This window comes from Achroia grisella, unplaced genomic scaffold (assembly GCF_030625045.1).
Source record: "Achroia grisella isolate CSIRO2021 unplaced genomic scaffold, CSIRO_AGI_Agris_v1 utg918, whole genome shotgun sequence".
In the NCBI taxonomy this organism is placed as follows: Eukaryota; Metazoa; Arthropoda; class Insecta; order Lepidoptera; family Pyralidae; genus Achroia; species Achroia grisella.
Window position 1 is genome coordinate 1,570,198 of NW_026713067.1, and position 14,718 is coordinate 1,584,915.

Genomic DNA, 14,718 nt, shown 5'->3' on the forward strand with positions numbered 1-14,718 from the left:
TCCTGGTTTCAGGCGTCCATAGGCTATGGTAACCATTTACCATCAAATGAGCCGTATGCTTGTTTGCCACCATAGTAATATAAAAAAACGTAAATGTCCCACACATTCTGGGTCGCACTACAAAATTAGGAGTTTACGACACCAGTACCTTCGACCCACAGTTTGAAAAACACTGGAATTCGGAACCGTGTTCTAATTAATACACAAGTTAATTCCAAATGTACCCAGATTTCAATCAATGTTCCGGTGATTGAATTCGGTAAATTACATGGCAGCTGAGTTATTTCCATGTACGGTGTGGCTAATCAATGTGGCGGCTGTGCGTAGTATATCTTGATGAGTTTGTTAATTTTTTTTAATTGATGTTTTGGTATGGTGCCGACTTTGCTAGCTGTATACGCTGCCAGACGCCAGTGGAGAATGATAGAATGAGCATGAGGTTAGATCAGTTAGTCCATCATGGTGAATTCACCTGGAATTAACAACCATGGTTTCATCTTATAGACGGACCGCGTGGAGGTCGAACTGATATGATATATTGTTAATTCCCATTAATAAGTCTCCTTCCGCCTTGAGTTTGCTTTTTGCGGAATACTATCGAATTATATTTTGGAAAATATATATTTATTTCATTATTTACATTATTATTTTGTGCAATAGGGTATCTAATATTATAAAATAATTTGTACTTTTGTAATTTATTTTATTGGTCAATAAAGCAAATAAATAATAAATATATATGAGAGAGGTACCCTTGTGGACGATTATGTACATAATTTATATTTATTGCTGTATAGTGTCAGAAAGTAGCTTAACAAGTACATGTTCTTGAAATAAAATAACCGATTGACTGAAACGGAACAGAAAATTGAACCTAACTATAGTATAAAAATTATAATGAGAAAAACGTAGCAGTTCACTCTATAGCAAAAATAATAATACACACTACCTAACTAACCTGACCTCATGCTCATCTTACCATCCTACACTGGTGCCGCTCCAGCGTAAACAGTTAGCGCAAGCGGGTGCAATATTCCATTATCATCCATTGAAGAAACACGTATACATAAAATATTAGTGTTTAAGAATCTTTACGTTGTTTGTGATAAAATAAAACTACGCAATATATGGAAGAAACCGATTGGCCATGAATGTATACGTACTCTATTTATCGTACATAGGTAGCTATACGGCACTATTGAATCAAGCGAGACACGCAACTAAATTGGACTGACAAAAAATTTAATACGTAAGTAGATACATACACAGTATTCTCGATACGTACACAATATTCGACGGCCTCGGTGGTCTAGCGGTTTAGGACACCGCTTTACGTCCGATAGTCGCGGGTTTGATTTCTCGTACGGTACAAATATTTATATTCATGAGTATGATTGTTTGTATCAGTCTGGGTGTGTTATATATATATTAAGTATATATTTACAAAAAATAAATGTATATATATATATATATTTTCATCAGTTGTCTAGTAACCATAACACAAGCTCTGCTTAGCGTGGAAATAGATAGCGCTGTGTGAATTGTCCTAAAATATATTATATTATTATAATCTACGTGATTGTTCATTAATTAAAATGGCCTATACACGAAAGTAAATACAGGGGTAATGTTGAACTAGTGGTGGGGAATACACTGGATCGCTTCCTAAATCAGATACGATTTATCATTGTTTTACTATCTATATTAACATGGGGTCAGGTCAGTTAGCCCATCACCATGAATTTATCACGATAGTTTCCAGGGGAAACCGAGTGGAGGTCAATGTAACATAGTACATTGCTAGCAATGGGGTTATTAGTCCACATTACTTGCAGTCCCTTACCCCCTGACGCAATATTAAGAACTGTTATGTAGGCGGCGTTTTCAATGTATTTACAAATTATAATGCTCATGACACTAGCACTGCTCAACTTGGGATATGATGGCCCTATGTGAATTGTCCTTGGTCATAATTATTGTTTATATCTGTGTATAATTACTGAATGTTCTACGATGGGTGATATTGTCATATTTAGAAGTAATTTAGTGACCTTACCTTGACCGTTTTCAAGGTGACATAAACAGATAATTGTTACTTTAATTATGATTTTACTAGGTGTAGAGTAATACCTATGTCTTAACCCGGTACCGGGGGGATGAGATTTTTAGTAATGTCACCTGGACTAATGAACCCATTAATTCACATTACTAACAAGCAGTTGACCTCCACGCGGTTCCCTCTGGAAACCATCGTGATAAATTCTTGTTGAATTTGTCACGATGTGAATGTACTGAATCGAATGCTTATGTTTGTATTACTGTCTTAAAAATAATGGCCAGCTTGTAACGTGAGGCGCAGGCGGGTGGTCTTCCATTATCATCCACAAAAAAACTCTCTGATGTAACGGTCGTAAATAAAAGTATAGACGGATTTACTTTTTTTTTTAACAATTGTATATATTGATTCAAAGCAATATTTACTGACATATATCTTATGTTTGTATACTGTCTTAAAAATATATACTTGTAACGTCGCAGACAACGCAGTGGTCATTCGCTCAAAAGTGTTCTGATCAACAGACACTGACACTATAGACTGATTTACATTTTTTTTATATACTATTTTATATATTTATACAAAGCAATATTTACTACATATATCAGTTTTATATATATGTAACTAGCAGACAAGCAGTTCATTGTGTTCTATGAACCAACCAATTGACCAATTAGAAATGTCTTTTTACTCTAAAATATTTATTTGAATTTATAGTTCTGTTATTGTACAATATTCTTTATATTTCAATTTCATATAAAATCTCTATATTCCTATTATATTTCTTTTATTTTCTATTTACCTATATACATATGAAAATAAAACTACAACACATTGGCGGTCCATTTAATGGCAAGTGACACTAGTCACGTATACTACGGACATCACAAAATATATTGTGTCTTATTATGTGTTGTCATGTCTGAGGACTAACATGTCCTCCATGGCCTTTACTCTGAAATTTCATTGACATATCTCACACTTCAAGTCGGAAGAGAGCAAACAAAGTAAACGTTTAAAATATAGTGGTATTCATGGACATGTTTAACTTGATAAAAATACTGGTCTTGGGTTGATTCAGGAGCTCAAAAAACACGGTAAATATTCCGTTATATGTACTTTTTAAAGGTAGCAAACAATTGGAATTCTACATGCAAGAAGTTTTTATAAGTCTGTATAACCTATGTTGCCATCCATCTTGTAAATTGTCCGGGGTAAAATTACAGAAGCATATCATCAAGCATCCAACACCGCAGGAGGTCACAAATTATATACATTAAGTAATGAATTCGTATGCTGATTCGCAAAGTAACAAATTGATTAATTATTTTCAATATCAGGTACTAAAAAAAGAATACTCTTTTCTGTTGAGTAACACTAGCGTAGGCCTCGCATACTTGTTTCCTTGACGCAAATCTATTCACACGATGCTTATAGTACTTTATTCATTATGACTCACAGCTGCCTACGTATCGATTAAATTAATTTCTCGTTTATTCATTGTTTGGAGTTTGAACTTTTGCCCTTAAGTTTGGTGAGTACGTTATCACGACGACTATACTAACGACCTACTATGGCTGCCGACATTTATACGCTTGTTACGTGTCGAAATAGGCCTTAATAATTTAAAACGTCTATAAGTAGATCATAGGTAACCTTTTTATTATAACAAAATGAACGAGTATGTTGTTTTTAGTCTTCAATATTGTTTAAGTTCATTATCCATTGCTTATTCACATTCTCTATATTCTATCACTGACTTTCATCGGTTTAATTTCATTTCCATCCTTGTCATTTTATGGATGGGGTAAGTAAAATGGCACTCGTAATAATAAATAATTGAGTATTGGAAAAACTACATATATGTATTTCCTGTTTTTGTCGTATATCGTATAGTATATGTATATTATTATTGAGTTACAATGAACTCTGTCCTATACATATAATAAAATAAATATCATAAATAAAATCATTAGAAGCCCAACAATTACTGTCCAAGTAAAAATATGTTTGAATGAAGTTAATTCTTAAATTACATAGTTAACTTAATCGCCCTGACGCCTGACAAGTAGGCGGAACATGCTCCCGCTAAGTGCATATTAAATAAGTACTAGTACTTATTAGTTAAACTCGCTCCGCACAGCAGTAGGAGGTAATTTGCTCTTTCCGTTTCCTGCTCTATCATTCATAAGGAGAGAAAAAGAGACAAACTGTAGCCCTTTAGGTTTGTTTCAACATCATCTTAAATTAATTATCAAATTATGCTCCATGATTAGACATCGATCTAGTCCACGACTTTATTGTGAATTTCTATAGGTATATTAAGTACTTGACGAAATGTAAACTAGACTAGTGTGACTAAAAATTAGCAAAAAGACACCATGTAATTTCTTTGCCTCATTAGCTTGCAATAAATACTCTTGTTAATGCATAATACCGACATAGACCACAATAATTTGGAAGTCACAGTTCTGTGAATAACGCTGATACATTTCCAAACAAGGCAAATATAAGAAATTGTGTTTGTTGAGTACTCTGAAACTCTATACTTTTAAGTTTTGTACTAACTTGCAGTGGATTACCAAACGTTAAATCAACCAAAATGTCTACTTCCTACTTTATTCGTAGTTATAGTAAGCATATTTATTTTATTATCAACTTAATAGAAATTCTTAGTAGGTAATTGGAAACGTCACAATCAATCATTTTCCAATCGAATACATTCCACCTCGGCCCTATGCTCTAGAATTATCTAGAACGACATTATTCCATATTCCTTCACATTATTCTCAGTACAATGGGTACCTGGCACGAGCGGGGCCTGCCTGCCTGTGACATCATGACAAGTAATATTGCAAGCTTCGCTGCTCACTGTTGTATGACCGGTCTGTCTGTCTGTTGCTAGTTTTACATTTATATAAATTATAATGTAACTAAGCTTACCTAAGCTTATTAGATGATGTAACTACTATAATTGTATTTGAAATTGTCATAAATTTTCAAGGGCATGTAAATGTTCGTTTGTCGTTAATGTTATAATTAATGTAATTTTTTCTTGTCTGTCTAACAACATACTACACTAACGGACATAATTTTATTGTAATCTATGATTATTATCACTAGTGTTAATTATTTAATAATAATTATTCTAAATAAAAATGGGGAATTATAAATTCGATTATTTTTTACCTCAGAATGGTTATATAGGTCATTTATGAACCGATTATGAAAATCCTTTTTTATTTGAGAGTGTATATTTTCAAATTGATCGCATACTTTCGTCGAAATTCATTCAGTGGTTTTTATTTTCAAATAAAATTACGTTTGTAACTTAACCGTGTTTATTATGTGTGCATGTCATTTAATATTTATAATTATAATTATAAAATTTCTATTTGTGTTTAAATAGTTATTTATTTTATTCTATAAATCATGAAAATCGGTAATTGTTTAAAAAAACGAAAACAAAACAGTTTTATAAGTCTCGCTCGGTTTAACACTGTCCGCATTCTCGTACATTAATAATATTTATTATGCTACGCAATTCGTTGCAATGAAAATTCTGTTTTTAGTTTTTGCGGCATTTGGTTTTTGTCATCCGTGTTGTTTTCAACAACAGCGCGGACTTGCCTCTAGTACTTAGTGTTTCTTGTCTCAATTTTTTTCTTATATTTATGATGACAACAGAGTTAATCATAATGTCTACACCCCAGATATGGTTTATATAGATGTCGCAAATTCAGAATTTTGGTAACAAAGTTAAAACACTCTGAACATTCAGTTCCAACATAATTTTGATTCTTAGCTTTTCTTTTCCTTAGATAAATTTCATATTGAAAGAAAAGCATTACTTAAAAGTTGTTTTAGTACAAATTATATATTTTATGTTAATAAATCATACATAGTATTACTTGCGTCGTATATAGGTACATGTATATTAAAGAAGTTTTAAGACTATTCAACTCTATCGTCACATCTCGTCATCGTCACGACGTCTAAAACCTACGAATAATAATATTATTTTAGAGAACACTGACTCATTAACTAACTTGGCCCACATTAAAATCATCCTACGTGATGCAGTTAGTAACAGAACTGACTCATAAAGCTATTGTAGTATTAATATCATTTTGTCTATAGCTGAGTAACAAAGCACAATTTTATGTTGAAAATTATCGATTTCATATTTAAATAAATTTTATCATACCAAAATATTATGCTACTAGCTCAATATTTGTTAAGTAATGCTTATGGATATTATGAAAATAAAAATGAATTATATTACAAAGATTGCCTTTTTTGTAAGTATTTTTATTTAAGTTTAGTATTTGGTTACTAATCTACTAACCCTCAACTCGATTTACATTGATCAACTTTATAGCAAAGTGTGAAGAAAATAGGATCAGAGGCACTTGTGATTCGCCCCTGTATAACTAGTTCGCACAACTGTCTGTCCTATACATTGTACTTTGCTACAAACATGACGAATGTAAATAGGCAATAAGTTTTATTTACAAGTCTATTCTTTGGTAATACAATAACAAGCAACCTGCTCGCTATAAGAAAAAATAAACATAGTATCGCTTCTAGGTATAATGCATATTGTAAGTAGTGCAATGTGGCTTAAAACTCGTTAGATAAGTTTTATGAGTTTGTTATCTATCTAGCACGAGATATATAGTTAAGTGCATGCTTCCCATGCGTTATACTAGCTACCTACGGTGAACATCACCATGGGTAGATTCCAATACGCGAGATGAAAACTGAAAGTTGGTGTCGTACGGTGGCGTGAGTTACTGCGCGCGCGCACTGGCATCGACTTCAGGACATGCATGCGTGTTTGTACGTGTTTAACACTATGCCTGTATTCCATATAGCACTCAACGGGTGTCGCATTATAATACATTACCATTTGTAATTAAACGTAGCATTGTCAGTTTCTAATGAATACGTATTAGTTAATTTTGTAGTGTTGTGTGTTGTGCGGCTTGTTTTGTTTTCATGTAGTCAACTAATGAATATTTTTGAAAGTCTAATTGTATTCTAACATAATTTAGATGTGAAACACTAATCTGACTAATGTAATTGTGGTAATTAGTCTTCTATATATATGAACAGCACCATGCATTTTTGGATTTCTTTCGTTCGTTTGTTAATGCACATAGAGCTTGACCAATTGAAATTTGAACATAAAATTTTGCATGTAATCTTCATTTATGGCATCAAGTGTGACTTGGACATTTATTTTCCCGAAATTCCTAAAGAAACGATTTAGTATAGGTTCGTTAAATTAATACGTGTAAGACCAACCTATAGATTAGTCTTACACGTATGTCTTGTTTTGAATGTAACAGGCTTTTGTTTTGGTGCGTGGTCCCAATGTCCCCGAAAAGAACACGGGGACGTAAAATTGGACTGACTTACGAAACCGCCTGATTATAGGTGAGTTTACTTTTCAAAAAAACTATAACTCTATATACAAATTATCTCAAAAACTATAATAAAAAAAATTAATAAAGAAAATGAAAACGTTGTCTCGTTGTTAGTCATAATATAAATGGTTACGTCAAGTATAACGTTCATCGTGTTCTAGAAAAGTGCTTATAAAAGACATTCTCATGGCACGATTGAATTATAAATATCTGGCAGAGAACAGGTGTCCATTCGCGTGTTCCTGTCTTATACAAAATGCAACAAATCAATACCGCACTAGTTACCTCCCTACTACATTATTTGTAATTTTCCTCTATGAAATACCTAATCCATGTACTGTGAATAGTTTCACACCGATGTTCAATTAATGTTGTTCGAAAAATATATGAAACATTTTGAGGGATCGATACATATACAGTCTCATGACGCATCGTTTGAAAGTCTGTAGCTAATGTTAGGTACTGTTGAATCAACTGAAATAAAAGAGATTCTGATTTTGATGCAACATTTCGTATTTATGTTAAGTTTTCTTATCTAACATTATTTTATCTGTTTCCATACTAATATTCTAAATGTGATAGTCTATCTGTCTTAATAAAATTGATGTGAAGATATATTGTATTATAAAAACGCTCCATCTTCTAACTCGAAAAACAGACGAAGTCGCAGGGAACAAGTAGTTTAGTTTTTAGTACTAACAACCTACAGATTTATGAGTACACCCCTCTATCTATTGTTTTGAATGACAATTTGATATCGGCTTTTAGTGATATTAATATGTTATTAATATTTCGAGCACGATATTTATTAAGGCCTCTTGATGTGGTCGCTCAGTGACTGACAAGTATAATTGAAGTTATAACAAAAGACACTTTATATTTATGAAGCTAACTGTCCATTGTGGACGTTTTCACATGAGTGTACTGTCTCGCGCCTTCTGTTGATTGTTTGAGACTTAATAAATGGTTTGAAAGTCTTGGATTGAACCGTCAACGTCTGATTTATTTTCACTGTATTCGAATTACGACTTTATTGCATTTAAGTGTTAATTCAACTTTTAAACTTTACTAATGTTGTAAATGATAAGTTCGGACTCATGATAGTATTTGAGTCAAATTTGGTCAAGAGAAGTCTAACTACTGGAAATTATTAATATTACTGAAACTAGTTTGTTTCCTGCTTCTTTCCTATAAACTTTACTTCTATTTGGTAAAATAATTATACTGTTTAAATTAAAAGTAGCCCAAATTACTCCTAATAACATTGTACATATAGTGAAAGTACCCTAAAAATGGGTTCAGCCGTTTCAGATATTAACAAGAACAGAGAGACATACAAATCAAAATATTTATAATTATATACTTTCATATGCACTTAGTGAAAAACTGTTAATTTTAAATTACAAACAGACGCTGTATTTTATTTATTTGTTTGGATACTTGGAAGTTCTCACCCATATTTTTAGAATAGAAAATCATTTATTCAAATAAACTTAATTTAAGCACTAGAAAAGAATAGTCAAAAAAATTTTTTTTTTAAATCTACCGCTTATTCGGAAAGCTGTCTCATCACAAGAAGAATAGGCAAGAAACTTGTGTGTTGCTCTTTTAAACAATCCTTGTAAGAAGTTTAAGTTTTCGTGAGAATAATAAATTATTTCGTTAATTAAAGCATTATCTGTGATTTTGCATGGTACAGTTTGTTTCTTATCTGTCCGTAGGTCATAAGAGTAAACTATTTAAAGAGCAAGCAACAAAGTATCTTAATGGTAAAAACGGTACTCTACCTACTAGGTTTATTACCACTAGTAGGCCATGACCATCGAGATAGTATCGCCGACACATTTTGTTGTGTAATACACGATCAATTGGCATCAATATTGACCACAGATATGGTCATAAATAGATGTCGCAAGTTACGACTGCATATATATTTATCTTACTACTTACTTCACACGACTTCACATGACGGTCTCGGTGGTTAGCACACCGCCTTTCTTTCAATGGTCGCTATGATTGACTACACTAACATGGATTAATGAATGAATGAATGAAAAACTCTTTATTGCTCGTCTCACAATAAGGATATAACAATTGAAAAAATAATATGTATATCAAATATAAAAAACAACATAATTACAATAAAGAGGTAACAATGGGCGGCCTTATCGCTAAATAGCGATTTCTTCCAGGCAACCTAAATCTTAACGGTATGTTGTTTCATAATTGTACAATACATATTGTATACTTAGAATATATACCGTGACAATATTATTTATTAGCTCCCGATATTTCGACGCTGTTACAAGTGTTCTGGTTGGGTCGACTGTACATAGATGGAGATAGATGTAAACATTCATTACGATTTTCTTAATCTTTTTCTACGTACGGAATGTACATCGCTACCACTAAACATCAGTAGCTCGTATATAATATGAAATATCATAATGTCTACAATAATATTTTATGTCAAGATTGGTCCTAAATTGAACTTTGTAAGGCCTATTTGAATAATTAAATTTTGATACGGTTTTTTGTAAAGTTTATGTCAAAAACTTTACAGAGGTTCATTTCAGTAATTATAACAAGTGCTAAATTGATTGAAAGCAAGAGGTTGTATGAATATATCTGATGGTGCTCTGTATTATTCAGCTGCATTATAATCTTTAATTGTTTTATTAGTAGGACGGTAGCATTTTAACATACGTTATTAAAATTCGGTGTGCATAAGTTAAATATATTTACTTTGCGTTCGTAAAATTTGTAAATGGAATTTTATCAACAAATATCTTTTGACGGCGTCGGTGCATTAGCACACTACTTTTTATACGATGGTCGCAGGTTCGATTCCTCGCACGGTACAAACATTTGTGTTCATGAGTATTATTGTTTATATCGGTCTGGGTGTTTTCTATGTATATTAAGTATTTATAAAAAAAATCTGTGTATTTATATCAGTAGTCTAATACCCATAACACAAGCTCAGCTTAACTTGGGACTAGATAGGAGGAGTGTGAATTGTCCAAGGAGATATTATTGTTATTTGTAACCTAAAGGCAAGTTTAGTAATAACATAATTAGTTTTAATGTAAAATGTAGTCATTACACTCTATGTGCAAAGTTCCCATGTGTGAAGGCTACATTAAAGTGATTATCGTTATTTATGTCACGATATCAATTGATAATCCGATGATCTATATTGACATCCGTCAAAATTCAATTTAAGCCGTGGATCACAATGTTATTGATCGTGTAGCCTAACGATTTCACCATATTACGACCCTAACGTGTTAGATACCATAGTGTGTAGGTACCATATCTACAGTACCACTTAATGTGTGGTCGGACTGGTTTACCAAACGTTGCTGTCGATAGCACTGCAGTGAGGTTCATGGTAACTGTAGGTACCTACATAGTACATACGCACACGTGGGCGGTAGTTTGTTGGATACATGGTCAGCGTTTCTACCTACCAAAAGAACTTACTCATTTCGATTATATTTTTTGGTGTATATGGTACTGTTGCTGGTTATATATAAAGAATTATGGACAAGCTTGTCCATAATTCTTTATATATATATTTATATTATTTTGGTACCTTTATTTTCATATGTGATTTTGACTGTCTTGCGGACCATTTTGGGAAATATATACATATAAAATTATTCCTTTAAAAGTAGACTGAAAAGAAAGTATAGTATGTACTAGTACCACTGTGCTACACTCGGTAGAGTTTTGGGTTCTATTACGTTGATATGGTCGACCAATGTTTTTCTCATAATCTTTCATGTATAGAACTTCTTTTTATGTATATATATAGATAAGTAGGAATGCACGTGTCCTTAAAACTTGTCGCGGTACGCGGCGTACACAAAGGACAATTTTGTAGATCGCGGACAAAAGTTCCTTAGCCTGAGAATGCTTTTAACTTAATCACAACCAACCATACTAATTACATTTTTTATTATGCTCATGGTATTATTTCGTTGTTACAATTGTTCTGCCTTATCTGTCTGGTGACAATGGACTTCTTACAAAACGTTCACTCTCAATACAGTCATTACTATTGAACTGGTAATTGATTATATTCCTAATGCTCTTAATGACTGCTATTTTTTGCAAATTAATCCTTTCACTATGTTTCTTACTTGGAACTATTGTCGGACATTTAAGTACATTAAAGATTTATGAGTAATTTAAGAATAGATATTTTGTATTAACTTTAAAAGACCTATAATTAGTAACGATTATGTTCAATTTTGATATAAGTAAAGAACTACAAATCTCAGGGTAAATGGTACATCTTAGTCCTCTAGATTGGCAATATATAATATCACGGTTGTCACATGATAACGTGATGTCCGTAATATTGTTCATATACATATACATATATATATATATACGATGATTACTGCATATATCAGGCGGCTTATCTACCGTTCAAGTTAAACTAAAAATCTTACGTACCCGATAATTAACAAACATTTTTGTAGGCTTTTTTTGAAGAGAGTATATTTTTAAAATCTTTGTTCAAATTTTTAATCTTACTCGTTGATATGTCGACGCCGTACGTAAATATATTTGCAATGTCAACAGACAGAGTTTGGTTGTATACCACACAGGAATCTGTGGTATATAGGGAACGAATTTATTTATATCATGATATAAATAAAATTATATTAAATATTTACAGGATTTATATGTAACTTGTATTTTTGCTTTGTAATCGGTGTGGTCCAAGATATAGACGTAATAAAAATATTTCAGGCATCCGATTTGGTTACATAAAATGTTATATGTTAAATACATAATACAGATATGAATCGTATATTCAGTCTATAATTAACAGGCATGCAACACATTCATTATTATTGCATTGGAAATGTACATTAAAACTGGAATTCTAGTATCATAAATTCACTAACTGTATAAGAAGAAGCCGCTTAAATAATGTAGTATTAAATTGTTTTTATTTCAAAAGGTTTCTTTCGTATTATGAGTAATGGCGTTCACTGGAGTATTATTGCTTGATATATTTAGTACTTGCCTAGCACTAACCTCTTCATTTGGAGTAAAATTATTGACATTTATTTACTCTAGCTACTCTTTCTATATTAGCGTTGTTGTTAATAAAATAAACATAAACAGTGGTGGGAAATTTTAAGTAATAGGGCTCTATTAATAGGAATATATCATATTACGTCGACATCCGCGCGGTTCATCTGGGAATCAGTTGTCGTTCATTCCTGCTGAATTTGTCACGATAGGCAATTGACTTCACGATGTTCATACCGTCATCTTTCACTACAAAATTCAATCAAATTAATTAAAAAAAAAAGATAGTTATGTATCTTGCCAGTTCTCAATTGAATCTGTATACTGAACTGCACGGTACATGTAGGACACATGAATAAATGATTTTTGATTTGATCCAAAAAATATATAACAATGCATATGATGACATAGCAGAACAAATATCTATGTAGATTTTATTCAAACACAATGCTTATCAATAGACATGAGGTTTAACAGGTGGTTTCGATTGTTTTCAGAACAAGTGTTGGTCAGGCGTCGGGCCGGGCTGCTGCGCCGCGCCCGCCGTGCCGAGTCGCGCGTGCGATGCGGAGCGGTCCCCGCCGCCCGCGCCTCCACCCGCTCCGCCCGTGCATTGCGCCAGACCCTGCTGCCGCGACGCGACGTTAGTATACACACATTCTTGTTTGCTGTAAGAGATGATAATGGAATTGTGCATCGGCCTGGACTAATGGTATATGCTGGTGGCATACCAGTGTAGAATGATAAGATACATATGAGATCAGAGCAGTTACCCCGTCGTGACAAATCCACCAGGACTTTAACAGGATGGATTCTGGGGGAACCGCGCATGTGAACCTGACTACTACCAATCCTTTTCCCCCCACACATTATAATTTATATTATGAAGGAGATACGGTGAACTTAGTATAAATCATAGGATAAGAGGTATAGCATCTTAATCTTCTGGGTATTACCTACAATATAGGTTTTTGCTACTACCCCAGTTGTTGGCCGTTTCTCTGAAGTTCAACTCAGCCTCTATAAAAAAATAATCCCAAATATCGATATAAGTTTCTTAATTAACAGGCGACCCGTCTCGTAAATGTGTCATAACTTACACTCGCATGAAATTTGTGGCCTATGTGTTTCCGATGTTAATATAGAGTTTCATTAAAATCCGTTAAGTAGTTTTGGTGTGAAAGAAAAGAGTCATAAACATACATCTACCTATCTAACCATACATACTCACAAACTTTCGCGTGTATGATATGCCTGTTCTGTCGTATATTCTATGACATATTTAATTTATATACGAACTGTTCCAGTTCGTAAATGAAAAATCAAGTTAGCATTTTTACGTTTTCCGTGCAATAATTTTTCTTTATAAGAACCTTCTCAAAAGCTGTTCTCGAACTTTAGGCTTAAATTTGCTTTAGAGACTCATTTTTGAAATTAATACCGACTTTGATCGTCCGTCTGGTCCGTTCAAGACGGGGAGGGATTTGTCTGTCAGATTTATATACATAGATACGAATGGTTATACTTGATGTAGTATAATAGTTTTGGTTAGTGTGTATTATAAAAACCTAAACTTACCTAACTCAATTAAGTTTATTGAATAAATATTTTTATTTGTACTACAGTTTTTATTTTGATATTAGGGTATATCTAGTGTACAATCATAGCTAAAAGTATTAGATTCATTTAATAAATATTTTTATACTAAATTGTTATTTAGATATAAGGGCATAGTGTAAATATAACATTCACTGGGAGGTAATAGGCAAAAGTCAAAGTAAGAATTCTTTGAATTACGTCTCATCTTAATCGAATATGTCACGTATAACACGAGCTATCATGTTACAAAACTCAGTACATACGTGTATTTATATTATTGTTATATTAAGCTGGAGTACCGCATATAAACAGGTATACAATCGGTAGGTACCGTAGCTTAATACGGTACCTACGGTAGTAGGTAATTGATTAGAAGATATTCTAATATATAAAAATCTCGTGTCTCGATATTTGTTACCAAACTCCTCCAAAAAGGTTTTACCGAATTTAATGAAATTCTGTATGCATATAGGTCCGAGAATCGGCCAATATCTATTTTTCGTACCTCTCAATCATGAGGGATCCAACCCTATATGTTTATTTAAATTTTTCACGATCTTTTTTTATTTTATTATT

At 32.7% G+C, this 14,718-nt stretch overlaps 1 protein-coding gene across 4 annotated transcripts in view; it reads left to right on the forward strand.

The window, feature by feature from the left end:
- Positions 1–14,718, forward strand: part of LOC131853984 (homeodomain-interacting protein kinase 2) — a 113,538-nt gene that overhangs the window by 73,723 nt on the left and 25,097 nt on the right. For all 4 annotated transcript variants that reach the window (XM_059205099.1, XM_059205097.1, XM_059205101.1 and 1 more), the window contains exon 3: positions 13,041–13,186. In XM_059205099.1, the coding sequence (XP_059061082.1) occupies positions 13,041–13,186 (146 nt within the window). The remainder of the gene's footprint in view (positions 1–13,040; positions 13,187–14,718) is intronic.